The sequence below is a fragment of the Equus caballus genome, chromosome 20, assembly GCF_041296265.1.
Source record: "Equus caballus isolate H_3958 breed thoroughbred chromosome 20, TB-T2T, whole genome shotgun sequence".
NCBI lineage: Eukaryota > Metazoa > Chordata > Mammalia > Perissodactyla > Equidae > Equus > Equus caballus.
Window position 1 is genome coordinate 42,156,717 of NC_091703.1, and position 27,814 is coordinate 42,184,530.

The following is a 27,814-nucleotide window of genomic DNA, read 5'->3' on the forward strand; positions in this document are numbered from 1 at the left end:
TCAAGGCGGGGAAGCCCGTGCCAGAGGTAAGCACGTTTTCAGCAGTAACCTCCGGGTTTCCGACTTTCTCAGGCTCGGGAGCCCTGTCCTCCCTCAGGAGGGACAATGAAAACAAGGCAGGTGACCCTGTGTCTCCATTGTTCTCAGCTGGGATGGCCCCTCCCGTGAGAGCCGAGTCCAGGGCAGAGCTCTGCAGGGACTGGCTGACCTGGGAGGGCTGCAGGCTTGGCTAAGCAAACAGCGAAGGGCCGGCGGGGTCTGAGCTCAGGATGGGATGTCAGCAGGCGTTCTCAGCCACCTGGAAGGCTGAGCTGATGAGTGAGACTGGAAATCCCTGTTCGTGCAGACACACAGGATCTCTCCGGCCCAGTTCCAGGCCCAAAGCAATGCTGCCTGAGAGCTGGCCCCGGGGAATAGGACAGAACTCCCTCCCATCCAAACACACACACCAGATGACCCTCTGGAGCCATGTTCTCAAAATCCACCCCCTGCCTCATCTTCTGAAGGACTCAGGGCAGGTGGGATGTCCGGTGAGGTTTAAATGACAAGAGGGACAATCCTTCATCCACCTGTAGCTTCCCTACCCCCCAGTCCTGTGCTGGTATCTCTTTCCTACCTGGGACGTTGGCCTGGGGCCTGGATCAGCCTCCAGAATCCAGATCCTGGGAGTGTCTGACATCTTTCTGCTTTGACTGATGCCAAGAGATGTCTCCCAACTAGTGGGTCAAAGACTTGAGGACAGGAAATTGTTCAGCCAGGACCCCTCAAACATGCCAAGCAGGCAGAACAGCCTCTCTCCTTCCCCACAGGGGTGGGAGTCACTAAGGACAGAGAGGTCCCTGCATAAGATTTGGCTTCTGGCTTGTTGTCCTTTCCAGGCAAACCTCTCTGGGCCCCATTCAACTCCTCTGTAACAAGGCTAAGGAGAGCACTGAGTCGGCATCTCCCTCCTCCCTGCCAGAACCCCACATTCATCAGGTACCTCTCATACCTAGCGCTCCTCTGTTCCTAATCTCATTTGAGACTCATGACCCTGTAGGGAAGACAGGCAAAATGGATATTGCTATTCCCATTTTGTAGCTGAGGAAACCAATCAGAGAGGGCATGTGACATGGTAGAAGTCACACAGCAAGCTGATGACAAAGCACAGAGAAGAACCAGCCAGAAGGCCCCTGAGTCTCAGCTGAGGGCCCTTCCACCAAAAAGCCAGACCATCCAACCCCATCCTAGGATGGGACTAAGAAATGCCAACCAAATTGGAGCAGGGAAGGTGACAGGAGACAGGTAGATACAGGTGACAGGTGACACAGAACTATAAAAGGGTTGTGCAGTCACACCCACCAATCTAATCTTGATATTTAAGATGAGTGTGTGCTTATGTTCCCCGCCCCCAGCCCCTGGAGATGCCTTAGGGTTAGCCCAACTTCACAGTGGGGTGGAAGGAGCAAACACGGAAGTCACCAGCCACTCAAAGTTTCTAAAAACAGCCCTTAAAGAGGGCACAAAGGAGGTCACGGGGACTGCTGAGTCCATCTCCCCATCCCGGGCCAATGACCTGAAGGAAATCTGGTGCATCATCAGCTCAGCCACCCTGCCCCCTTCTCCGGAGCCCAGGTCTGTGCGTTAGCCTGGACGACACACGGTGGGATGGCTACTCCACTTCAAAATCACAAACATCAAGTTTGGGACCCTCCACAAGCACCATGGGGGCAGAGGGGGAAAGGCCCAGCCTTGGAGCAGACACACCTGGGTCCAAATCCTGGTCACCTGGGGCATGGCCTTTCACCTTTCCATACCTGGAAAGTGGGGGTACCAAGGCTTCATCAGGTTGCGGTGCAGATTATGTGAAATGATGCATGGCTCGGTGCTTGGCATACAGGGTGTGCTCCCGTAACGGGCTCTGGGCAGAAGAGTGAACATGGGAAGAACGAGGGGGCTGGGGAGGCAACTTCCATTCTGAGGGTTTGTGCCTGCTGCCTGGGGCCTCCATTGCTGAGGAGATAGCTGAGCTATCCGTTGACAGCAATGCCCTCCTTCCTGGCTACCACCGTCTGGAAGATCAGGGTATGGGACAGTACTCATCGCCACATGACAGTCTGCAGGGGATCTGTTATCTGGCCTACTGTTTATCTCCCCCAGATAGACTCTGAGCTCTGCAGGCAGAGACTTCATCTCCCCTGTTCCCAGAGCAGAACCTGGCACTCGTGCAGAGTCAGTATTTGCCAGATGCATGACTGAGTCTCCAAGATGCATGCCTTTCATAATCACTCCTCCCAGGGCACAGGGGGGTGCCAGTGTTGTAGCTAAAGCGGGTTCTGGCTCCACTAGATGAGATGGGCAGCCCTGGCAGGTGTGGGCAGCCCAGGTTGATGGTGCCTTTTCCCTACCTCACCGCCCCCTACCCCCTGCAACCCGTGTGCAGGGCGAAAGCCCGCACAGGTCTTAGCCCAGTGAGTCAGCTGCCCTGCAGACTTTGGAACCACGAGGACTCCAGAGGAAGGAGGCGGGCGGGTGGGAGGGGGGAGGGCCCAGGAGGGATGTCACGGTTGAGGGCCGCAGGTCTTTCCATGCACGCCCTTGCTTATTGCTCCCCCAGCAGTGGGACGGTCGACGCCCTGTTCCACGAAGCTCTCTGAGCCCTGGTGGCTGCCAGCTCTGTTCCTTGCGGCAGATCTGAGGCCAAGACTGTCCCCCACTGACACCCCCAGACTCCTAGCTCCATGGGACAAAACCCCAGCCCTGCCACATTCATCCCTCCAGGTTACACCCACACCCTTAAGGAGAATTTCAGCCATCCCCCCACCTCTTGCCCTGCAGAGTGCCCCAGACCACCAGCAAACTCTCCCCACTCCCAGGGGAGAAAGCAGCCTCCCCACCTGCTTCCTCTTCTCCCCACTCCCTTCACCTGTTGCTGGCAGCTCCTCCAGGTAATAAGTAACTGCCCATCCTTGAAGGCTGGGGTTCTGATGATAAGAGATTATTAAGCCTAGCCACTTGCTATAATTTGTTTAAGATGACCAGATGGTTGAACTAACTGTAAACATCTTCACTAATTAAAATAAGAAAGCCCAAAGGGGTACTGGGCAGTGGGATGAATCCTGCACTAACCAGGGTCGGCAGCCGAGTTTCTCTGCTCCCATGAGGCAACCTCCCTCCCCGTTTATTACCGACCACCCCTTCCCACCCAGACCTGGCCCTGCAGCCTCCACGCGTGACCCCACCCCCATCCCTCTCCAGGAAGCCCCCTGCGGGATCCTCCTGAGGGCCAACCACCTGCCACAAAATTCTTCCTTACTGTCTGACTCTAACCTAAATCCCCCCCGGCTGCTGGCCAAGCCCATTTCCTTTGGTTCAGGCTCCAGCTGGAGATGGACAACAGCTGGCCTGCATCTTCTCTGGAATAAATTGTACAAGAACGACCGGCAAACTGGCACAGGCATTTGGGGATGGATGGTGCTCTTTGCAGGGTGGGGGAGCCCTCTGCCTCGACAGCCCCCAGATCCCAGATCAGAAGACTGAGTCACAATCAGAGATGAGGGCCAAGTCTACAAGGCTCGACCACCTCAGAATCACTGCTTTGCTCTGAAGTGCAGACTCCCTCAGCCCCAAGTGTCAGACACAGATCTCACACCACACCAGTGGCACCAGGGGCTCGGGCCCGCCAAGGCCCCCATTTGGGGGTCACAGGGATGGCATACAAACAGGATCCCCAAAGAGTGTAGGAAAGGAGCGGGTACCTGACATCTGCAACTGGTGCACCCCTCCCCAGCCACATGCCATCCCTGCCACTGCTACTCAGGTATGTCACAAAAGTAGAGGGGCAGCCCAGGCATAGCCACCTCTGCCTTTTCCACCCTGCAGGGAGGTTCTCCCACCCACCTCCCATCCCAGCCGACTGGTGTGTGGATGTGACCAGGGTGAAGAAACACAGAGCTGTGTTGTGCTGAAGGTATGGAAAAGTACAGCTGGCCCTCCCAGCACAGAGGCTAGGCTGAGGTGAGGGGCAGTGTGGGGCTTGGAAAAACCTCCCGCCCCAACCTGGGGCACAGGACCAGAAACAGGCTGGGCGACAGGAAATGGAAATTCTCCTGATGGCACAGGAGGAGAATCTTGACTCTGAGACAGCGGTGTTGCGAAATGCAGGAGGCAGAAAGAAGACCATGCCTTTGACACACACACACTCTCTCTCCTTCTCAAGGGCTGTGATTTTAAGCAAGAGCATTTTCAAAGCCTGCTTAACCCCCGAACGCCCACCCAGGCTCTGGGGGCCCTCAATCTGCCCAGGAGAACGGAGGAACACGATGCACAAGCCTGCATGGCGTTGTCTCCTCAGTTCTCAGGGTTATGGGTCCAAAGGCTCGATGGACATGAATGTGAAGAGCATGAAGCAGGTGCACAGGCAAAACTAGAGATGCTCCTGACCTACAAACTCTAGTTTCTAGCACCTGGTGTTGCTGGGGGTAGGCTTCCTCTCAGCTCTCCTCGTGCACTGAGTGTGGCCAGGGGAGGCTCAAAGACAGGAAAGTAAATGCCACCAGATTTCCAAGTCACCCAAGGGTCAGGCAGGGGAGTGAGACCTGCTCCTCAAGTGGCTGCATCCTGTCCCCCTGTGGGAAATGTTTCCCACCAACACACTGAGCGGCAGCTGGAGTGGCCACTTCTCAGGCTTGTCCAGGGAGGTCCAATCACCCTCAAGTCTGCTGAAGATGGCCATCTGACCAGGGCTGCTAAGGGCTAAGCCAGTGACCTTGCAGTGGGTTTCCAGGACAGAGCCTGCCTTCTCCCCATGTGTCACCTTCCAGGGAGAGTCAGGGGACAAAGGGGCAAGAGGGGACAAGGGTTCCCTCCATCCTCACTCCCGCACAGGGACCCTGGACCATTTCTTTCTTTGGAGGGGCAAAACACAGCTGTGCCTGCCTGCTCCAAATGCCACATCTCACCGGGTACCAGACCACAACCCACCAAACCCAATTTAACCCAAGGAAAGATGGGACCAGAGTCATGGGCACCTTTTCCTTGTACTATGCAGCTCAAAGTTGGGTTGACTGACTCATTAGGTGTTTGCTGAGTGGCAGCCATATGCCCTGACACTGTGGGCAAAACAAGAAGGTACAAGACACAGGCTGTGCCCAGGAGGACATCACAGTCTAACAAGAGTCAGGCGGGCAGATGGGGGTTACATGACAGTAGAAGACAGCACAAGAAAGCAGTGGGCAAACCAACGGCGAGGCCAGGACAGTCCCTTTCAAGTCCAAGCAATGGGGCATGAAGCAGGACAAGAAACCCAAACATAGATGGGGGGACTGGAGCTCAAAATACATGAATGAACTAGATCACAGCAGACTCCCAGTCAGATGCTTCCTGCTCTGAAAACTGTTCACCCCTCCTCGCTCCCCTAGCCTCGGGTCTTCCACCTTCCCTGGCCCAGGACCCCCATCACGTGTCCTAGGAGCAACCTGGAAAACTCCTGCAAGTTTCGTCAGTCACCCCCTTTTTCCATTCTTTCTAGATTTGTAGTGGGATGATATGTTCATAGTTCTCATCCCAGAGGGGAGATGTACCCATGTGGCCAGCAGACTGACCCGACCAGTGACCCTGAACCTTAAGGAACAGGCTTTCCTTAGAACTGGGGATGCATTTCCAAGGACTGGGGACGTGTTGATGCTTCACTGCAGACTGGTGGGCTGGGGGCTGGGGTTGGAGCAGGCAATTAGAAGGAACCTGGAGACTCTGAGCGACAAGTTGGAGATCCATGAAAAATGACTCTTTCTACAGCCTGGTCCCACCTCAAAGGGAGCCAAAGCTGAGTGATGACACTGGGTTTGGGACACCTGGAGTCACCCTCCCGCCAAATACACACTCATCTGAGTCTGATGGGACTGAGAGGGTAAGACAATCCACAGGCCTCTGTAAGACTCGCGCTTTCTTCAGATCAGACCAGTAGGTGTTCTCACCTCAGAAGAGCCTGCAAGTTTCCTGGCTGGTGGAACAGGAAAACTCCTTCCTGCGGGTTCTTGGTGCATCATCCTCCCCACTCCCAAGCTGCTGAGCCAGCTCTCCCCTTTCCCACCTTGAGCAGGAATGGAATTTGACTAGGCACTGAGAGAAGCAGGCATGCCAATCAAAACCTCAACAGATTCCTATCAACACTCCCCAGAGTCCAATAGAACTGTGCTGTTGGAATGTTCTCTATCTCAGCAGTCCCACGTGGCTACTGATCCCTTGAAATGTGGCCAGTGTGACTGAGGAACTAAACTTTAATTTTATTAATTTTAATTTAAAACGAAACAGCCACAATAATTAGGACTATCATGTTAAAATAAAATTAATTAGCAACGTGTGGGTGGTGATGACTATACAGATGCAGAGTCAAACACAACAGCACATGCTACCCAAATGCTCCCCTAGGCAGGGTCTGCCTTTCCCTGGACCCTGGGGTTCACCCAAGCCTTGGGCCGTGGTCTGCAGCACACTCTGACTCTGAATTGCACGCGTGGTCCTGGGCTGTCCCAAACCCTGCCTGTGCTTGTGTTGTCGATCTGACAGGCAGGACAACATCTTCTTGGGCTCCTGTAGGACCTGGAAGAGGTGGATGCAAGCAGAGGCCAAGACAATACTTGTCCTTGGGCCTCTGGAGGACGCCTTCCCTCACAGGGGACACTGACCCCAACACTGGGTACAACCACTGGGGCTCCCCTGGCTCTGTCAGGCCTCTCCTAGGGAACCACACTCTTCTCGGGGGACGGTCGGCTCCTGTGTCCAATCTCAAACTTCTTGGTCTGCAGACCAAAGGCCCACCTAGTTTCCCCAGATTTTGAGAGCCTTCCCCTCAAATTGTTCAACAGCACTACTGCCCAGAAGTCAGCGCTCCAGCAGCTAACACACTGTTTAGCAATTACAGAAGTGATACCAGTTTTCAGAGTATGGTCTGTAAAAACCATGTTTATCTATGCTTTGTGTCCCTTGTATATTAAAAATGGCCAGTGTAGAAGTGGCTGATGATATATGCTTACATCTTACCATTTAAGAAAATTCAATTTCTTTTTTTTTTTTTTTGAGGAAGATTAGCCCTGAGCTAACATCTGCTGCCAATCCTCCTCTTTTTGGTGAGGAAGATTGGCCCTGAGCTAACATCCGTGCTCATCTTCCCCTACTTTATATGTGGGACACCACCACAGCATGGCTAGATAAGCAGTGCGTAGGTCGCGCCTGGGATCTGAAGTGGTGAAACCTGGGCTGCCAAAGTATGCAAACTTAACTGCCATGCCGCTAGGCCAGCCCCTCGATTTCATTTTTTTAAAAGCAATACAACAGCATTTCAGAAAACTGGGGAGGCAGAGAAAGAAAAAGACATTAACCATCCTGCCTCCCACTCAGAACCGCCTGCCTTTCGTTTTTACGTGGAGTTTCTATGACTCAATGCTAACAGAAAATGCACGTTAATTTGAGTCTCTCTGCTTCCCCTAGTCCTGTTTTTGTGTCACTTGGAGTCTGGCTCAGGGCTCAGACCCACTTTGAGAAACACCAAATTGAAGCACCAGGAAACCATGCCACCCCCAGGGCCAGGGCAGCTCGTGCACCAGGTGTCCCCGTTGCAGTCTGTCTGAGGGTCTCCCACTCTACCGGCCAGAGCCCACCAAGTCAATCAACAGGCCAGGATTAAACCGCGTGTGCAGAGCAGCAGGGCAGAGGTGTGGAGGAGCATGTACACAGATGGGAAATGCCTCAGGAAGGAGAACTTTTAACATATGTACACAACGACCCCAACACAGCACAAGTAGAGACTAGGGGTTGGACCACATGCAGCTCTCAGCCCCGGGGCATTCTGAAAAGAGAAGGTGTGCCAAAACCAAGGTCTGTGAAATCTGAATCCCCAGTAGGCTTGGTGGAACCTTCTAGAACATGACCCAGAAGTACCCTCTGACTCCCAAGTTGCCCTACCCCGGCCCTGGGGAACCTGCCCTGGGTCTAGGCAGATGCACACCCAGGGAGATGTTGACGTACTTCTCCAGGTAACCTATCGACCTGTCCTAATAGGGAACAGAGTGTCCCCAGTGAGGAGGGCACTGCGCACCCAAGAGGCAGAGGCCTGGGGGCAGTCCCAGAGGGCTTGCTGGGTGGGGGCAGAATCTGTCCAGGCAGGGCCCCCACTGGGAGGGCTAGGAACAGGAGGTTTCCAGATTGGAGGTGGGCCCATTGAAAGGCAAAGGACCTGGCTCTGGGTTTGGGGGCTGGGGGGAGAGAGGTCAAAGGAGAGAGACACATAACTTCATGGCTCAGGAGGTTCATTAATAATTACCCTCTCACAGAGCGCTAGGTCAGGAATCCAACGTGGCACAGGTTGAAGGCCTTGTGGGGAGGGGGGAGGAGTGCAGACAAGGCAGAAGCCCCAGTGCAATGTGCTCTGATGGGGGCGGAGGGGCGGGGCGTGGCCCAGAGCAATGGGGCTCAAAGAAAGGCAACCCGCAGGCCCAGGGTCAGTGGGGCCTTCCCCGGCAGCCCAGCCTGCAGCAACTTCTCTCCCTTGGAGCCCCCTAGGCCTCTACAACATGCCACACCCCTACTTAATAATCCTTCATAGATGTTGCATGGCCCCACCCCAACCTCAAAGGCAGGGATATGTCTAATGCTTACAATACCCACAACCCTTAAACCAGCCCTAGGCATTCAGCTGGCACTCAGTTAGTGTCTAATTGGCCTTGGTGAGCAAGTCCTTGGCTCAGAGAAGGGCAGTGATATAGCTTGGTCACACAGCAAGTCAGCTGAACCAGGCCCAGGACCCAGCTCTGTCTTCTAGTCCCCAACTCACTGGGCCACTCAAGTAGATCTCAGGGCTGTGGCTAAAGTTTGGAGGATGCGGGAGGTGGGATGCTGAAAAGCTGATAAAAGTGAGGACACCCTCCCTTTTCCTGCTCCCCGGGGGGATGCTGACAAGACACTACTGCATCAGCCTGCTCCACTGAGCCCACTCAGCATTTATCCCTCGGCGAGAGGCAGCCCTTCCACCCGCTGCTCCAGAGGGGGCCGGGATGCTGAGAAGGGAAGGGCACCCTGCCAAAGCTAACACTGTCAGGATGCATTCCACGACCCGGGAGGCGAGAGTTTTATTTGAACAGGAGCTATGGGGAAGGCATGGGGCTGCAGTTCTTTCTCATCCAGAGGCACTGTGAACAGGTGCCATCCTGCACCTGGAGGCATGGGAGGAACAAGAACCTTACACTAGACACCAGAGGCACCTGAGCCAAAATAAACATTCAAGTCCATAAAGGGCCTGCTCTGAAGTCCTCAGCATGCTGCAAAATAGCCCCTCACTGTCCCTGGCCATGCGGGCAGTATCCAGGCGACGCTTACACTCCAGGAGAAAGGCAAGATTAAAGCTCTTCCCTGGCCGACCCTGTGGCTGAGCGGTTAAGTTCACATGCTCCGCTTCAGCGGCCAGGGGTTTTGCCAGTTTGGATCTTGGGCACGGACATGGCACCTCTCATCAGGCCATGCTGAGGCGGGGTCCCAAAAGCTACAACCAGAAGGACCCACAGCTAAAAATACACAACTGTGTACTGGGGGGCTTTGGGGAGAAAGAGGAAAAAATAAAATCTTTAAAAAAAAGCTCTTCCCCTCTATATGACTCCACTCATAGGTGGAAGTTAACATATTGACAAGGAGATCCGATCGGTGGTTACCAGGGAAAAGGGGGAGTGGGGGGAGGGCACAAAGGGGGAAGTGGTGTACCCACAACATGACTAACAATAATGTACAACTGAAATCTCACAAGGTTGTAATCTATCATAACATTAATAAAAAAAAAAAAGAAAAAAAAAAAAAGCTCTTCCCTCCCAAGGTGCAGACCAACCGTCCTGCGGGCAGTTAGCCCTGGGGAAGCCACGCAGGGCATGTGTCACAAATGTGGGTTTAGCTGCCAGGGAGGTGGCAGGTAATGTGGGGACGCAGACAGGAACCCCACAGCCAAGAGGCTATTGTACCTCCCCCTCCAGCTCCTTGATTCTTGAGGGCTCAGTTTCCAGGTCCCGTGACCCACAAACCCTGCAGTGAAGGGTCAGGGGCCTGTTAGATCTGTAAGGACGATGAGGGAAAGGAGCTGAGGCCAGGGACAGAGCTGACAGCCCCAACTCTGAGCTGTGGCACCTACATACATAACTCAGGTTTTCTTGCTTTAAAACTTTTCACGCTGAAAATAGCAAACAAGCCTATATGTCAATGTGGTCAGGAAACAGTGGTGTCAGAACCCATGATGCTGAAGAGAGCAGTGCTCAGCGAAGGCCAGCAAGCACGCTCGGGGCGCTCCTGGGTGGCTGGGAGCCCACAGGCCCAAGTAGAAAGCTGGTCCCAAGGAATGCTGGGAGCCTAGCAAGATCAGGGTCACTGGTGCTAAGTTAGGACCCTACAGAGTCTACATGAGAGGTCACTGCAGAGCTCTGGCCTTGGACCCAGAAGGCCTGGGTTCAGGCCACTAACTGGCTATGCGACTTTGACTAAATTGTTTAATGTCTCTGCCTCAGTTACCCTGTCTGCACAATGAGGTTCCCACAGCACCTGTCTTACCACTGTTGGGGAGTCGGTGTGATGTGGTGTGGCCCCGCCTTCACCAAGTGTCAGCTACTGTTACTACTGTCGCGTGGCTGTCGTTACGCCTCCATTGCCACCACCCCCAGAGTCATTTACGTTATCAGTAGACTGAGACCTGGAGTTCTTGGTAAAAGCTGAAACTCGCTATGAGTGTGCAGGCTCTGAGAACGCCTCTCCGCCCTCAGGAGATGGCCTCCTGTCTGGAAGGAGGCCAGCTGGAAGTCAAGGGCAGGGGTCCAGAAAGAGGCGAGACTACACATAGCAGAGTCCAAATCACTTGGGCCACTGCGAGGACCTTGGCTCCTCGTCTGAGGGAGAAGCTGCTGAGGGTTTTCTGAGTTGGGGGAGTCCCGATCTGACTCTACTGGGACCCCTGACTGCTGTGGTAGGGACCAAGAGACCTATTTCGAGATGTGGCAATCACCTTTTAACCAACCTCAGTGGCCACTGCTTCCAAGAAGCCTTCCCTAATTGCCCCACTTAGCTCTAATTACTCCTTTATTGTACTTCCCCCGCCCCTGGTAAGCACAGTAACCTTGGAAAAATTACATAACCTCCCAAGGTCTGGGCCTTGGCTCCAGGGCTGTAAAGGGAGGCCAGTCAGATAACCACTAAGCTCCCTGCAACCTCACATTTTATGATTCGCTGCCAGGAGAGGTGCCCAGAGCCTGACCCTCCTCCCCTCTGTCAGCCACCCCCTGCCAGCCTCCAAGGCAGGCTCCGGAGAAAGCAGCCAACAACAGCTTCTTGGGCGCAAACACACAGGGAGCAGGGTCCTGTGATGGGGAAACTCCCTGGGGAAGCATCAGGTCATTTCTGCTCCAGGCTCTGCATGGCCCCAAAAAAACATCCTCCCTCCTGAGCCTGCAATTTCACCACAATTTCACCTTTCACCTCTTTTCCCAGAAAAACTCACTAGTGGGTGGGGCAGCTGGCGCTCAAGATCACAGGAAGGGGTGTGCTGCGGCAGGTTATGAAATCCAGCAGGCCAATTTAGTGTAAGGAGACTAAGTGCTCTGCCCCTCAAAACGCCATCGAGGTTTTGATTTAAAAGGGGATTCAAGGTAGGGTGACAGACGGCTCAGGGAAGAAAGGCTCTGGACCTGGGTGAGCCAAGGTAGTGTAACCCGAGCTTGGTTCTAGAGACGGTGTCCCTGGCTCCTCGCCAGGCCTTGGTTTTGCCATCCAGCAAATGGGATGGCGTCTTGCTGCCAGACCTCACAGAGTAAGGCCCAGAGGTCACCGGAAGGTACCTCCAATGAACACGTGTGCACAAATCCGTGGCAAGACTAAAGGTGGGGCTCCAAGCGTGCAAAGCCTGTATTTCTTCGAGCTTCTTAGAGGTCACCCAGGCAACACCATACAACACTCCTGCTCCATCCCCTGGGGCCAATATCCTCGGTCAGATGTGGAGGGGGTGCCATCTGGGGTGGGCCATGGGGTTTTAGAAAAAGCCCAGTGCAGGCTCGTCATGCCAAAGGAGGTACCAGCTGGGACACGCCCTTCTCCCCTGCAAACAGCCCGGCCTTCCTCCTGCTCCTCCTGCAAAGGCTCTGAAGATCAAACACCAGCTTCCACAAGGAAGGGGCAGGGGGGTGCTGTTTCCCCCCCAGCACGTCCACTCACCCTGTCGGTTTCCGCAGTACGTGGTCTGAAGACACTCCCCAAAAGGCAGGGACGGGCCTGTTCTCTTCAGCAGCCTCTAACAGATCTGGGCACATAGTACGTGCTTAGGAAACAGCTGCTGGAGGAAGGCCTGGGTATTTGCTCTGTCTCAAGTTCCTTGAAAGCAGAAACCACAGCTCGCCTCCAGCACCTAGCCCAGTGTGAAGGACAGACCTGCCAAACACGCTCACGCTGACTGGCCTTGTTAATCCCAGGGGAAAGGAATTTAGGAAGAATTTATGAAACAAGGGGCGGAGGGGAGCAGAGACGGGGGTTCCTGGAGATAAACAGACCCAGAGAGGGAGAGCTGTTTATTCTGCAAAGTCCTTCAAAGGGAGAAGATAACAATAAGGCGGTTTTAAAGGTTAACTTGGAGCTGGAAGCTGCGGTGAGCTTTACCGGCATTTTTCTCCGGTTATCTTCACTCCCAACAAGACGGGTAATATTACTCCCACTTTCCAATGAAGCAGTGTGCTCAAGGTTGCATGGCTTGCAAAGGCAGTGGGACTTGAAAGCCTGTCTTAACCATCAGGCAACATGGCCTCACCTCAAGTGGCTTGAAGGGGAAGTGGGAGTAAATTTTGATAATGGCACTCCCCCTGTCCTTGTCATGATCTGGAGCCTAGGAGACCAGGGGCCAGAGTCTGGGCCTGCCTCAATCCACCCAGGTGACTGCCTTGACCTTCTAAGAGGCTTGGGCCCTCCTGACTGGACTTCCAACCTGAAGGTCCACATGGCTCTTGGGGTCCCCCTCACAGCCAGGTACACCGCCGGGCACCCAGGGCCCAACGGACACTGTCTGAGCAAGTCAGTGGTCAACTAAAACTCACACGCTTACTGAGCATGTCTTGTGGGCTACGCCTGGGTGCACAGGGCCAAGGATGGGAGACATGGCCCCATGCAGGGCTCCTGCAGTCTCGCTGGGCCTAATTTAACAGGCGCTCCAAGCCTTCTTGAATGAATGGATGAATTTACTCAAAGGAAGTGGAGTCCAGAGAGGTGAAATTGGGCTCACACAGCACAGACCAGTACTGTAGGGAGAATCAGAACCCAGGTTAGAATCAGCTATTCCCTACAGAGTTGTTTAGACACAGGTCCCAGCCCCAAGCGTGGGTCCACAAAGACACAGGGAGGAGCTCAACTGTGTACAAGGACAAGGCCCCCAGCAGCCCACAGCGCTAGCCACCAGGCTACAGGAGCTAGCAGTGGCCCTGCAACAAAGGGCCTCACTCGGCTTCTCTCCTAGCCTTGGGGGTAAGCCTCTCTCTCACAGGAGGGACCCAGCTAAGCAATTGCAGCCAGATTACAGTAGGCCATGGGAGGTGACAACACCAGAAGTACACAATCCTGCCTAAATATTTTGGCAGGAAACCCAAATATTTAGATGGAGGAGAGGAAAAATAGAATGTACATTTCAAAGCCAATCAAAGAGACCTAACTACAAAGGGCCCTCTGAGAGGGGAGATGGATGTTGTTTGCCCCCAAGGAGGGCATAACTCTGTCCCCAGATCCTGCGTGACCACCCTCCAGGGAGGACACCCATGAGGCCATCTGAACCCAGGAGTCCTCCAGAAGGGAAAAGGTTTAACCAAGGCCTGGGACAAGCCAGGACTGAGCAGAGAAAGCCTTGCCCTTTTTTCCAAGAGCAGGGAGCAGGGCCCAGCTGGTAGGGAAGAAGTAAACCTTCCATATTTTCAGATGCTGACTATTAACTCTTTCGGGGGGAGGGTTGTGGGTAAATGGAAAATGAGGGTTTGCAGGAAATGGAAAATGACGAGTGACTTCACTAGGAGAGATCTGGTGGGTTTTATCATCCTTGTCTCTATCTCCAGGTTAAGAGCTCAATACATGGTGGGCCTGAAGTGGGTGTCAGGAGCAGGGGCCCTGCAGAGAGATGGGGTACAGAAACAGCACCTCGCTAATACATAGCGAGTCACTGGTTGCACGTGCCAGGCACTCTGTCTAGTGTGTTTGCATGGATTCTGTGGGCATGAGGGGGATGCTATACTATTATCCCACTTCATTGATGCAGAGACTGACTTTTGTTCAAGGTCACACAGCTAAGGAAGCGTCCCGAAAGCTGTCCCATACATGCTAAGGCTCTGAAGAAACCACCCATGCCCTGCACTTTCCCACCTCTAGGTCTTTGTTCCTTGTTTTTTCCACCTTCAATGCAGCCTCATATGGAGCAGAATGGTTCAGAGGGTGGGCTCTGGGTTCAAATCCTTGTTCTTCCACTTCCCAGTTGTACGACCTTGGGCAGGTTACTGAACGTCTATGGTCCATATTTTGTTGCTCCCACCATGAGGTAGTGGCGGTAAGAGTACCAACTGCAGAAGGCTGCTCTGAAGATTCATGAGATGATGCACAAAATAGTTCCTGCAGTCTGAGGTTAAGCAAGTGCTCAATAACTGTTAGCTGGCATCTCCCTCCCCTACCCCAACTTCCTGCGCACTCCAGGCACCCCAATCTGGTGGCTCGACCTCCACTCATGGATAGGACCCAAGGCTCTGAGTCAGGAGCGGGGATGCATCCCAGCTTCTAGTTAGCCATGTAGACTCAGGCATGTCCCCTGGCTCTGGCTTTCTGTTTAATGGGAGCAGAATCTCACCCACAGGACTGGTTCAATGAAACAGAAGTAAAGAATCAGCCCAATGTGTGGCACATAGTAGGGACACTCACAGGGGCTGCTACTCACACCTCTCATCCTTCGATCCTAGCTCACACTCCCCCTTCTTTAAGTTCAAGAGCAGACATCTATCTCCATGGTACGCACTTGGAACACTTATCAACGTCACTCAGGTAACAGCTCCTTACCTTTCTTTCTCTAGATTAGGGGCTCCCTGAGGGCAGGGACCTTGTTTTGCTCAAAGCGAGATCGCCCACAGGCCAGGGGTTTCTACAGGCCTCAGGAAACAGGAACTGAATCTTCCGAAGCCCTCTGACCCTCATCCAACTCTCCAGCCTCTTCCATCTGCAACCCATCACTCAGCACCAGGACCGTATCTCCCCTCGTTTCACCAGGGAGGCCCCGTTTTCTCTCCCCAGCTAGACCAAGATCCTGAGGGCTAAAGCCCCCTTTGGCCTCTGAGGCTTCAGCAAACACAGAAATGATAGGTGGTAGGGAGGGATCCTTCTGTGACCCCACCCTTACTTTGCCCAGGTCTCTCTTGAGGTTTGGGGGACGGGGTTAACTCCTCACAAAAAGCCTAGAGGCCCCAGGCAGCTGTTAAGAGAGTTGGAGCACATCACGCCCACTTTTACATAAAGGGGCAACTAAGGCACAATCTGGGAAGGTCATCCACTGGGCGGGGCTGTGTCTTCAGCAGGGACAGGGACCCAGCTCTGAAGAACAGAAGAGAGAGGCGCCCTAACTGAAAGCTGGGATGTGAGGGAGGGTGGGTGGGCTCCTTGGGGGGCTGTAAGCTCTGTGGGCTTTGGTGGAAAAGCACACATTCCATTATGTCAGAAGGAGAAGAGGAGGAGGCGTCCTTATCAGAACAGCCACGGGGTAAAGGGATCAATGCACAGAAACGCCATTAATTTAGAGGAGAATATTCCACTTTTAAGTTGCAAACGGCTGTGAGAGACGATGAAACTTTCTGAAATGCCGTTCACTCCCCGACTTGAAAATTGCAAAAATTTAGTGAGTTCAAATTCCTTGGCTAAACCCAGCGGCTTCGTCATCTGACCCTCACCTCTCTGCCCTGTGGCCGCAGCCCAGGACCAGCTCGAAGTTTTACACTTCCCCAAGGGCTGTGGGCGAGAAAGATTCACCATCCCCTCCTCCTCTGTCTAGCTCTTTAAAAACTTGGTTGCTGTATAGTCAGAAGTGGGGTTGCTGGATCATATAGTCGTTTGTTCCATTTTTAATTTTCTGAGGAACCTCTATACCGTTTTCCATAGGGACTGCACCATTTTACTCAAAAAGACAAATAGTGTATGATTCCACTTATAAAGCATCTAAAGCAGTCAAATTCACAGAAACAGAGCAGAATGGTGGTCACGGGGACTGGGGGAGGAGGGAAACGAGAGTTGTTTAATGGGTATAGAATTTGTATTGCAAGATGAAAAAGTTCTGGAGATCTGTTTCACAACAATGTGAATATACTTAACACTACTGAACCGTACTCTTAAAAATGGCGAAGACGGTAAACTTTCTTCTGTTTTTTTGAAGATCGGCCCTGAGTTAACATCTGTTGCCAATCTTCCTTTCTTTTATTTTCCTCTCCAAAGCCCTGGTACATAGTTGTATATCCTAGCCATGGGTCCTTCTAGTTCTTGTATGCGGGATGCTGCCACAGCACGGCTTGATGAGCGGTGCTAGGTCTGCACCCAGGATCCGAACCAGTAAACCGCGGGCCGCCAAAGTGGAGTGCGTGAACCTAACCACTCGGCAACAGGGCCGGCTCCTTCTTATATGTTTTTTTACAACAATAAAAACTTTGGTTGACATTTCTTCTGCTCTAGGAAGGTCTTCCTGAATCTATGTGAGCCACACTCGTGCGTGGATGGCCCCATCACGTAGTAGGGATATCTGGGAGGAGGGGTGGCAGTGGCAGCTAACACAATGAGCGCTCACTATGTGCCCAGCACTGTTCTAAACAGCCTATGAGGGTAACATTATGGCATGCCTGCAGGGGCCACCCCATAACCACAGACACTGCTTGGATGGTGGGTCTTTCAGCAACAGCAGGGGGCCTGCACTGGGTGAGGCGAGTGGCAGCTGGTGAGAGATCCCTGTTAAGGGCAGCATGCTCTCTATCCATGCCAACCCAGGCCTGGGGAGGACGGACCAGTCAGGGCTCCTCTGCCTTATTCCAAGAGTCCAGGGGGACACTCAGTGAAATCTCCGAAGACATTAACCTCTACCTTCTCCACTCCCTAAAAGGAACATCAGAAGGAGGTGAACTTATTTCACATACTTTTCCATAGTCATCCACATCACCTGGCCTCTCTGTGTCACCCAGTTCTGGCCCATCAATTCTTGTCCCACCACTGGATCTAGCATACCAATTTGTACAAAGACTCTCTTGGGGGTTCCGTCTCAGGAGCCTGGCTCCTCTACTCCCCAAAGCCTTGTACTTCCCTACCCTCACCCCACCACACACATCGAGTTCAGGGGCTAGCCTAATATGACAGCGAACAGCCAAGTTCAAGATGAAAGCCCTTGACCTGAGGTCAGAGCCAGCCAAGCACAGCACCCACAACTGGAAGATTGTGTTTCTTTTAAACGCCAGATGATAAATATGGCAAAACCCCAGGAAAATACCTAGAAACAACAGTCATCACCTCCCTTGTACCCGCTTCTATAAGACTCCCCCCCACCCCCACTAGAACCTTTCAACACTTGCTAATTTCTATTCTGGCTAAGTCTCTATTACCATGCCATCCATCTGCAATCATCCTAAGGGCTCTAGTAAACCTCTCAAAACGATTCAATAAAAATTCACTTTAACTGCTAAAACTCTAACCAGAGCAGTTAACTAAGGCAGATTTATCGATTTGAGATTTTTTTTTTTTGGCTGCCCTCAACTTTGAGTGGAACATAAATAAGAAAGCGAGCCATTAGGAAGGGACCTCTTTCTTCCATTTCCTCTCAAAAGCTCAACTTCTCCACTTTCCACTTCTGCAGTCCTAGACGTGAAAGTTCAAGTTCAAACTAATGACGTGGAGGCTCCACAATCCTGGATAATCAAAAGATCTATTGTGTTCCCTTTACTTACAAAGGCAGTTAAGTGGACCAGTGCGCTTTACAATTTTCACCAAGGCTTGAAACAAAAGAGGTTTTCATGTTAACCCTCAATTCTCCAAAATATCCAATTAACACGCCCTGTTCTAAGCATTTTGGTCAGATGTAATTTTACCACATAATCCATGGTTATATTTTTCAAATTTTAGGAGGAGGATTGGTGTGAATAACAGGATGTCAGAACCTCAAAATGGGAATTGGCCTCACTACTGTAGACTGGAACGTGTATAGAGTAGGAAGGGTCCAGGAAATGAAAGGAGAGAAGTCTGGCAGACCTGGAAAATCTCCGGAGAGGATAACGCAGTTTGGAGCTTAGCGGCAAGGAGGCCAGCAGGATCCAAGAGGCTTCTGGGAACTGGTCAGCTACGTGAGCAGTCAGGAAAACCCAGTTAGGGATGGGGGCCCCAGTGGAGGGCAGGGCCTGGGGTGACCCCTATTGCACCCCCAAAAGCCACAGCACAAAGCAACACCCCACTCTCTTCCCCCTTCTTTTCCTTGCTAAACCCTGGTAATTCCAAAACCCCACTGTGGCTTGAGGTCACCTCCTCCTGAAAGCCCTCCCTGACTCCTTAGGCTGGACCTGGGGACCCTCATTAAGAAGCCCTCCTGAATTCCTCTGGGGGTGCCTCACAAACTATCCTGTCATGGTGGGTTTATTGATCCTTCTCCCCAGCAGCCAGTCTGAGCCCAGCCGTGTCTAACTCATCTTTGAACTCCCAGTGTTTTGCCCAGTGCCTGGCACACAGTAGGTGCTTAATACATGCTTGCTGACTAATTCCCATGTACTTTGGAATACAACACACTTCGATTTGAAACCTGACCCTGCACTCTATGATCCTGGGCAAGTTACATCATCTTTTCAAGTGTCATTGTCCTCATCTATAAAAGGGGGTGGTTGGTAAGATTAAATTAAAATAAGAAAGTATGTAAAGTGCTTATTCGAAGCCCTGGGGCATGGTGGGCTCTCAAATCCTTCCTGTTGATCACTGCACACCAGGGGTAAAGGCTGAGAGGTTCATTCCTCCCCTGTACCTCAACCCTCTGCTTTTTTGTGCTTCCATAGGAATAGTGGGGTGGGGTGGACGGCTGGTCATTTCAGTAACAGAGGAGGTGGCGCTCAGCCAGGCGGAACGCCGGGGAAGCCCACGTGCCAATGCCGTTTTAGGGGAGATAGAAAACAGAATTTCCCAGCAGAGCAGAGTCCAGCTGAACCAATGTACTCAGCTCACTTACAGGCCAGCCATTCAACAGGTGCACGTGCCCCAGAGGGAGGGCAAGGGCACCCAAAGAGCAGGCTCTGGAGGCAGACTGCCCCATTCCCCACCCAGGCGGCGCCCTCCTGCCGTGTCACCAAGGCCACTTTACCTTCCCTGAGCTTCGGTCTCCTTATCTGAATACATAAGGCTGCAGTAAAGAGTACCTTAACTAACGCAGGTAAAGCACCTGGCAAGTTGCCTTGGTCAACGTGTGCGCAATAAATGCTGGCGAGGGCTATGTGCTTGCTCCATACACCTCCAGCCTAACGCTCTACTTGGCCCTCACCAGAGCCTCATTTTGCAGATGAGGAAAGAGAGGCAAAATTAAATGGTTTGGTGGGTAAATGGCCAAGACAGATGGCAAAACCAGCCTGTGCCCTCTCTCATAAAAGTGCAGATACCACCCACAACGCCCAACATACAAGGTGCTCAGTCAACGCTTAACCCCACTTCTGGGAGCCTCTGCAATTTCGGAACAGGCAGGGGGAGTGGGTCACCCAACACCTGGTGGAACAAGGCTTGAGAGCAAGGGTTCAAGATGGTTCTGAAGGCAGGAAGGAGGGCGATCACGTGGTCCAGGGCTGGTAGCGTGCTGAGCATTTGAAAGTCCGCCCCCGTTCAACCACAATTGAACAGGGAGGAAGCGCCTGACAACTCAGGACTATTTCCAAAGATCTAAAGATCTAAAGGTGTGCTAACTCTCTTTCATGCATATGAAAGCACAGATACAACTTCCAGTGTTAAGAAAAACCCCAACCCAGAGTGCGCCCCCTCCCTTCCAACGACCCTTCCCAGGAACCTGCCCCCACCCCAGGAATTCCTAGCGAGGGACTGTTTTAGGCTTACAAAGGCAAGACGACACAGAATCTCAGGTGGAAAATGCTGAAGCAGCCAGATGGGAAAGAAGATTTTTGAGTTTTCATTTTTCCTTAAACCAATTTCCTGAGGCCTGAGGCAGTGCCCCAAGTCACAGATCAGAAAGCCGCGCCAGGCAGAATTTTCTGCAGACTAAAAGTGACACTAGCAAAATGCTTCCACTGGTCCGTTTTCGTTTCTTGGGTTTTTCCTATGAAGGGAGGGGACTTGCCCAGTTGGAGATGGTTTGTGCCGGGGATGGGGCAGGGCTGCCCATAATCATTTCCAAATCAGACTGGCCTGAAGCCCAATCCTTTTCTAAAAGCTACCTGCCCACTCTTGGGGGGTAATAGTTGACGGGTTTAACAGGACCTCAAAATAAGAGGCATTCTGTTTGCTCCAACACCTTGAGAAAGCTGTCTAACCTCCAAAGCTACTACCACCAGCTGCACCCGGCTGCCTCAGCCCAACCCCTCCTTTTCCCTTCCCCTCGTGTTTTGAAGTTTATTTTCCCACATTCAGCCTTGAATTCTTTCCTTCCTTCCCCTGCAGTGGCGGAGGAGCAGCGAAGAGGGAAACACTTCGAGGGCAGCTCGTTTCTTTATCATCCCCGCCTGCCCCTTTCCCCTCTAAACAAAGCCCTGGAAGAAACTAAACAACAACTCATTCTCCAGAGGAATTGTTTCCTCAGGGAAATTATCAAGTGACCCCTCCCCAACACACACACACAGGGCAGACACCCATCCACAGGCAACGGCTTCATCCCACAACTCCAGCTGTGAGGAGCGAACCCGCTCAACTACCTTCTGAAGCTCATCCTCCCCACCAACCTCACCTCCCACCGCCCCCACCCCGGGAACTGCTCCAGGACCCAGGCTCTCCCCACGAAAACCAAGCTCCCCTTCCACCGGCCCCTGAGAAGACAAGTCTTCATGTGCCCGGCTGTTGGTGGGCACCCATATGCTCATTCGTGTGAGTGTCCATTGACCTGGGGACAAAAATGGGGTGCCACAGGCAAGACATCTAAGACATCTTCATGTTTTCCAATGCTTTCTACCTTCCAACAGTCTGGGGCAGGACAAACGGATGAAGATGGGTTCATTCCCATTTTACCTATGGAGAAACTGGGGCTGGAAAAATGGGGACAACTAGACAGACATAAAGTAGTGTGGGGCTGGTGTAGATTAAATGCTGTTTCTCATCAAACCTCCTTTCTGGTATGTTTCACCCCAAGAGATCTACCCCTATTCTACCTCACAATCTAGAGCCCCTACAGGCTCTTACCCAGATCCTAGTCTGTCCACTGGGTGGAAGTCATTAGCGTAGGCCAAGAAGGGTGGGGTGGTTGAGGCTAAGAGCCTTGCAGAAACTGGAGTAGAAGGCCTCGGTTCCCAAACTGGCCCAAGGTCAGCCCCACAGTTTATCCAAGTGAGGTCAATGCCATCCATAGGGCATATGAACCAGAAGATAAGAGGTTCCCAATGCCAAGGTGGACGAGAAACTCTCCCCACCACCTTCCACTCTGCACAACCTCTCCTTTTCCCCCAAAAAGGGACTCCCTGGGTTTTATTCTTTTGTTCAACCTGCTACTTTCACAAAATTTAACTCCAAGCCCTTAAGGGATGTCTCCGCGAGATAAGTCTTCCCGGAAGCCTGAGCCCGTCCCGAACATTCCAGCCCACAGCCCCAGCCCCAGCCCGGGGGCTCAGGCCCGACAGAGCCCCGCACGCCCTCCCCGAGCCCTGTGGGGCGGGGTTCTTTGCTCAGCCTGGGGCTGGGGGACCCTCCCGCAACTCCGACGGGCTCAGGGTCCCGAAGAAAAGCTGGGCGGGCGCGGCACCGGCCCCTGAGCTGGGAGGTGGTGACGCGACGGGGTGGCACCGACTGGGCTCCCGAACTCCGGGAACGTCTCCAAGGAAAGATAAACGCCTTTATCTGCCCCACAGCCTCCCTCTAAGGAGGGAGGTACCCGCACACCCACACCGAGCCCCCGCGGGGCCTGGTTCACCGCGAGATCAACCCTAAGTTCTTCTCTGGACAAACTGGGTTCCAAAGAGTCTCGGCGCGTGGGTGACTCCCGTGTCCACCGGGGAACGAGAGATCCCAGCAGCCAGACGCATAGTGAGACATCCTCTCCTGTCATCCCCAGGACCACCCACAGGGACTGAGGGTCGTCCAAAGCTGAGAGGCTTCCCTTCCGCACTCCCACAGCTCCAGCCAGCTTCAGGTGCATGTAGGGGTACGGCGGCGGCTCACCTCCAGGATCTTGTCCAGGCCCTCCTGTCCCAGGCACGGGAACTCCTTGAGCAGACGCAGTTTCTGCGTATAGTAGTTTTTCTTGGCCTCTTTCCAGTGCGGCTCCTCGAGCACCTCGAAGATCGCCGCCCCGATGGCCAGGTAGAAGATGATGGCCGAGGTGAGCAGAGGGCCCCGGTCCACCATGGCTCCGGAGCGGCCGCCTCCTCGAGAAAGCCTCCCCTAGCCCCAGCGGCTCCCGATCCACCCGCCCTCCAGCCTCTGGGAACAGCTGTTTGAATTTGGAGCTCCGCATGCGCAGTGTCCCGTCCCCCCGGCGCCGCTCCCGGGACAAAGTTGCTCCGCCAAGTTGGTCCACTGAGCGCGGGGAACTGTGTGGGGCCGTTCTCACTCGGGCCGGGGGCGGGCGGACACCCAGGGGGCCGAGGGGAAGCCCTGAATCGCGGGGCGAAAAGAGCTGGGTGAACTGTGGGCCGGACTCCGGGGAGACACGTGGATCACCCCTCCGCGCGCCACAGCAGTGTGCGCCGCGCCCGCCTCCGCGCGCCTCTTTAACCCGCGCCCAGCGCGCGCTGCCCGCCGGTGTCGACCCCCTCCCGGGGGAGGGGCCGCCGCAGGCCCCGCCCCGCCAGCCCCGCCCCCGTGCAGGCCCCGCCCCGCGCAGGCCCCGCGGCCCGCCCCGGAGTCGCGGCCGGCGCGTGCTGGGCCGAGCTCCGTGCTCCGTGCGCTCGCGCCCCCGGGGCTGCCGCCAGGGGAGGCTGCGCGCCCCGCAGGGCCCCGGGGGTTGCGATCTCTGAGAGTCGCGTCCGTTACTAGCGCTGGTGCATTAACTGAGTGTGTACCTGATGACCGAGGTCAGGAAGTTATTACTCTTGGTATTTTCATTATAATTCAATTTTCACTTACTGATGTTTCTGCCAAGAAAGCTTGATTCTCAGTCTCTTTCTGTCTCACACACCTTCCTATAAGTCTGGGGAAAGGAGATTAGAAAGGGACTGGAGAAGCTGTAGAAAATCAGAGGATGTCAGGAACTAATCCAGCCATAAAGGCGCGACTCCCTGTCGCCCCTTTTTCACCTGGCCTGGGGAGACCCCCCATATCCCCACGTGCTCCAAGGAGGCAGCACTGTTCCAGCCTCCTCCCCCCACCCCCGCACTGTAACTACAGGGAACACTTGACCTCTTTCGTACTCCCAAGCCTGTTTAAAATTGCAACCCCCTCCACGCACGCTCCTTATCCCCCCGTTGGCCTTGTTTTCTTCCTAGCACTAAACTCCTTCTAATATACTATATAACTTTATTTCTCTGGTTTACTCTGTTTGGCGCCCCCCACTCCCCAATGCGCGCGCGCGCGCACACGCACACACACACACACACACACACACACACGAAGCTCAGCTAGGAGGGTGGGGAGTCTGGATTGTTCAACAATATATCCCCAGTGGCTGTGGTATAGTAGACACTCAACAAACGTTTGTGCAATGAAGGGGTAAATGAATTTGTCAAAAACACACACCCAGGATATGTCTCCCTCACTTGGCTACCATTTACTGAGTGTGGATAAAACCCCAGCGATACGGCATCCTTTCCGTGTATTGTAAGCAGGACCTATCATTATACCCACTTCGCAGCGAGGAAACTGAAGCTCAGGTGGGTTCGTTTGTTCAAAGTCTCTCCACCAGCCACGGCAGGAAGTTGGAGGGGCACGCTCCCTCCAGCGCTCTGCACTAAGGGCTGGCCCTGATGCTCTCCTGTTTCTGTCGGGGCAGAGGCAGCAGTGGGCTGAGTCCCCGGGCACTGTCCCCTGGCCAAGGCCATTTTTTTTCCTCATGGGAAGGGAGGATCTTTGCTCAGGTGTCATGAGTTAGGGCCATTTTTACTGGGGGTGGGGGGCCAGGAACTTGGGTATCTCTGGTGAGGCTGGATGGAAGGGGCTAGGCATGCAGGTTTGGGGGACTGATCTGGGTTTGTAGGTGTTTCTGTCTCTCCTTTATGGTACTATGTTTGTGTCCTTCTGGGAGCTAAGTCCCCTCAACAAGGTCTTGGAGTGGCTCCCTCTGGGGACTACCCACTCCCCAGCCACGTCCCTCGCCCACCCCAGAGAGCCCCCTCTTCTCTAACCTCTGCCCGCCTCCTACCCACCCTGCACCAAACTCTGCAGTCCCATGCCCCAGCCCTCAGCTGGTACAGAGACCAGGCTTCTGTCCCACATCCCCCCTCTCTGGATGGAGAAAGTCAGGGGCTGTGGTGTGAACAGTTCATGCAGCGTGGGGTGGGGGCAGTTTGAGAGGCCACAGGCTCTCTTTGTTTGGAAAATCCTCTGCCATTCCTCTTCCACCTCCAGTCCGTGTTCTCTTCCTAAGAAAATAAAGGGCCTCTTCCTATTTCAGTTTCACTGTCTCACAAAAACACTGCAGAATACTTTGGGATGAAATAGTTTTTATTTGAAGTTTTAACAATTTCTGGTTTCTCTATCTTTCTGCTTTGCCTATTTCTCCATGTCCTGACTCCTTTCTCGCTCTCAATTTCGTGCTCACTCTGTCCTCATTCTCTCCTTTTGTGGCCCTATTCCTTACTTTCTCGAATTTTCCCAAACTCCTTAACCCAGCTCTCCATTCTCCCTGCTCCTGCCTCTCTTCCCTGTGTCTCCTTCCACACTGAATCTGATTCTCCTCCCCTTCTCCAGCCCTCTCCACCCTCCCTGGCCCCATCCACAAGTTTGGATCAACAATTTCCATTGCCGATCAGGAGCTATGCCCATTCTTTGTACTGTGGCCAGGTGAGGCTTTTGGAAATATAAACTGTACTGAAATCAATGAATGTCTGGACAACTTGAGCCTCAAAGATGGAGAAGGAAAAAGTAGGTATAGGGAGAGGGGTGGGTATGTATTTTCTTACACGTTGCATAAATAATGCCATTCCAATGGCTTTATTATTGTACTTGCTTATCAGATGATGGCTGATAATCATTTCAGAGTGGCATGTTTTGAAAGGCAGTCAGCTTGGAGAATGGAGTTGAGTTTCATCTTGAGAGCAGCACATCACTAGACTTCCCTGGGTCCCACTAGGAGAAACTGGCGGTTGTGTTCCCCAAGCTCATGCTCTTAAGCACTGGTCTCAAAAGGATGCATACTCACTTTTCTTTCTTCCTTAGTTCAGTTAGGTAAAGGGATTATCCTCTTGGTGAATGAACATTTGATAATCCTTTCATAATGCTGAGACACTTGTTTTACTTCTATTCAGGAATATTTCTGTTTATATTCTGTTTAGGAATTTCAAGGGGAATAGTCCCCCTCTGAAATTCATGTATGATCTAAGGGGACATATAAAAAGCCGTTAAGAGCATAAAGTGGTTCAACATCACTGTCGACGAAAATAATCCATAACCAATTTATAAATGAAAATTTGGGTGAGTTTATTCTGAGCTGAAATCTGAGGACCATGGCCCAGGGCCTTTCTTCCCAAAGGAAGACAGGGCACCAAGGAAGTGAGGTATACAGAGTGATTATATACCCCCAAACAGGATGTTTCACATATGATTGAAATGTCCCTCCCACAATAGTCACAAGATTGCCCTGTCAACACAGCGCTTGATGGACACAGACGGTAGTGGGTCTGCTCTCTTGGAGGGCGTAGCAGGAGGCAAGTCTATTGTCTTGAGCTGGGTGGTCACAGGTGAGCTCAGCAATCAGTTCCTAGGCTAAGGAAAGATGCTTAATCCTTAAAGAAATGCCAACATTGGGAGGGGGAGGGAAGTTGCACCTTTATCTCAAGGGCCTTTGTTCTTGCCATAGAGAATATCTAAAGCAGATATACAACGCATGCTCAACGGCCTCAGTCAAGCCCTTTTGGAAAGAAAAGGTCAGGCCGAATTAGGTTTACACCAGATGGCTTCCTCATATTCTCCAATATATGCTATTGCTTGCCATTTTTATTTGTCATTTCCCCCTTTTGATCTCTAATCTTTCGATAGAAAGCATTGATGATCAAAATATTGTCCCTTGGCGCCAGGGTGGTTGCTGCCTGCCCTGGGTCCATCATGTCCCTCGGCGCTAGGGTTTTATCTCATTTATTTGCCTAGTCGTCCACGTTGGGGGGAAATAGTGGACAAGCATGGAGATATATGTATTAAGAGAGGAAGCATTTCATATGTCATGTAATTTCCAATTAATTTTAGATTGTTTCACAAACATTGTATATGTGCTTTTCTATGACACTTTGCAGTTACATTGTATATGATCATAGAACAAGTACAGTAACAATAATAATTCAACTTATTTGAAAACATTAGTTTAAAATGAGTTCTTAGGCATAGTTTTTATCAGAAAAGGAAATTTGTCCAGGATTATAAGATAGATCGACCATTTTAAGCCATGGAGCAATCATTACTTTAGTTTGTATGCTACTCTTACAACACTGAGTAAAGAAAACAACAATTAGTTTGAATATTATGACCAGTACAAGGATTCCAATAAGTAATAGAAATAGGAATTGCAATCCAGATTGAAAAAGGGAACAGGTACTGAAAGGGAACCAATCAAGCAAATCAAACTGGGTGTAGGATCACTTAAGGCATCCACTTGCTTCTTCATGTGCTTTAGCAGAGATGACGCATTGGAAGACTCATCACGTATAAAAACACAGCATTCAGTCTGAATGATTGCACACGTGCCACCTTGGGATGCTGTAAGAATATCTAAGGCCATTCTATTTTGAAGAACAGCCCTTCGCATTAAAGACGTTTCAGTATTTAAATAAGGGTATTCCTGCTTGACTATCATTAAGGGTTTCTTGAGTAAATTTAGTCAGAGATTCCATATGTAATAATGACATCTTTTAACCCCAAAGAAGAAGCACATATAGCTGCAAATATAGCCATACCAGTGGAGCACTGAACAAGCCCATCTGGCCTTAAAGAGAGGGAGGTTGGCAACAGGTTTTAAGTCAGCCTGACTCATTCCCTGCTTTTAAAGGAAACTCAGGGTGCAGTGTTTTAGCCATCCAGGCAGTAGCCAAGGCCAAAGATTTGTTCCATATAACCATTGAGTTCCATTAGGAGTCACTCGATAAATTCCTGGCCTTCAAGACAAGTCTGTTCCAAATTAATCCCTTTCTTTAAGTATGATAGTATTCCAAACAAATTATAAAATAGGTATACAGTTTAAGCATAACAAAGGTTTAAATGAGGAGATATAAGGTCAGGAATACAGGCCTGGTCCGGAGTCTTGGGACAGCTGTCTACAATAGATGTCGTGTTCTTCTCCTCCTGGTATGGTCCTTTCCAACTGGGCTGTATAGAGTCTTATTTGATGTCTCTTTCAATAAATAAATTCTTCAGGTTATAGTCGAAGATCCCTAAGTTCTGGGAGCTGTCTGTGAAAGAATCAGCTACCAATCTTTCATGTCTTTAAGCACCTCAATAAGACCATGACAACAATTTAATATAC

The 27,814-nt window shown here is 52.2% G+C and overlaps 1 protein-coding gene across 1 annotated transcript in view; it reads right to left on the bottom strand.

The window, feature by feature from the left end:
* Window positions 1-22,978, bottom strand: part of KCNK5 (potassium two pore domain channel subfamily K member 5) — a 39,558-nt gene extending 16,580 nt beyond the window's left edge. Inside the window, exon 1 of the mRNA XM_001500611.5 lies at window positions 22,369-22,978. Within this exon, the coding sequence (XP_001500661.1) occupies window positions 22,369-22,554 (186 nt within the window). The 5' untranslated portion in view covers window positions 22,555-22,978. The remainder of the gene's footprint in view (window positions 1-22,368) is intronic.
* Window positions 22,979-27,814: the final 4,836 nt, after the last annotated feature.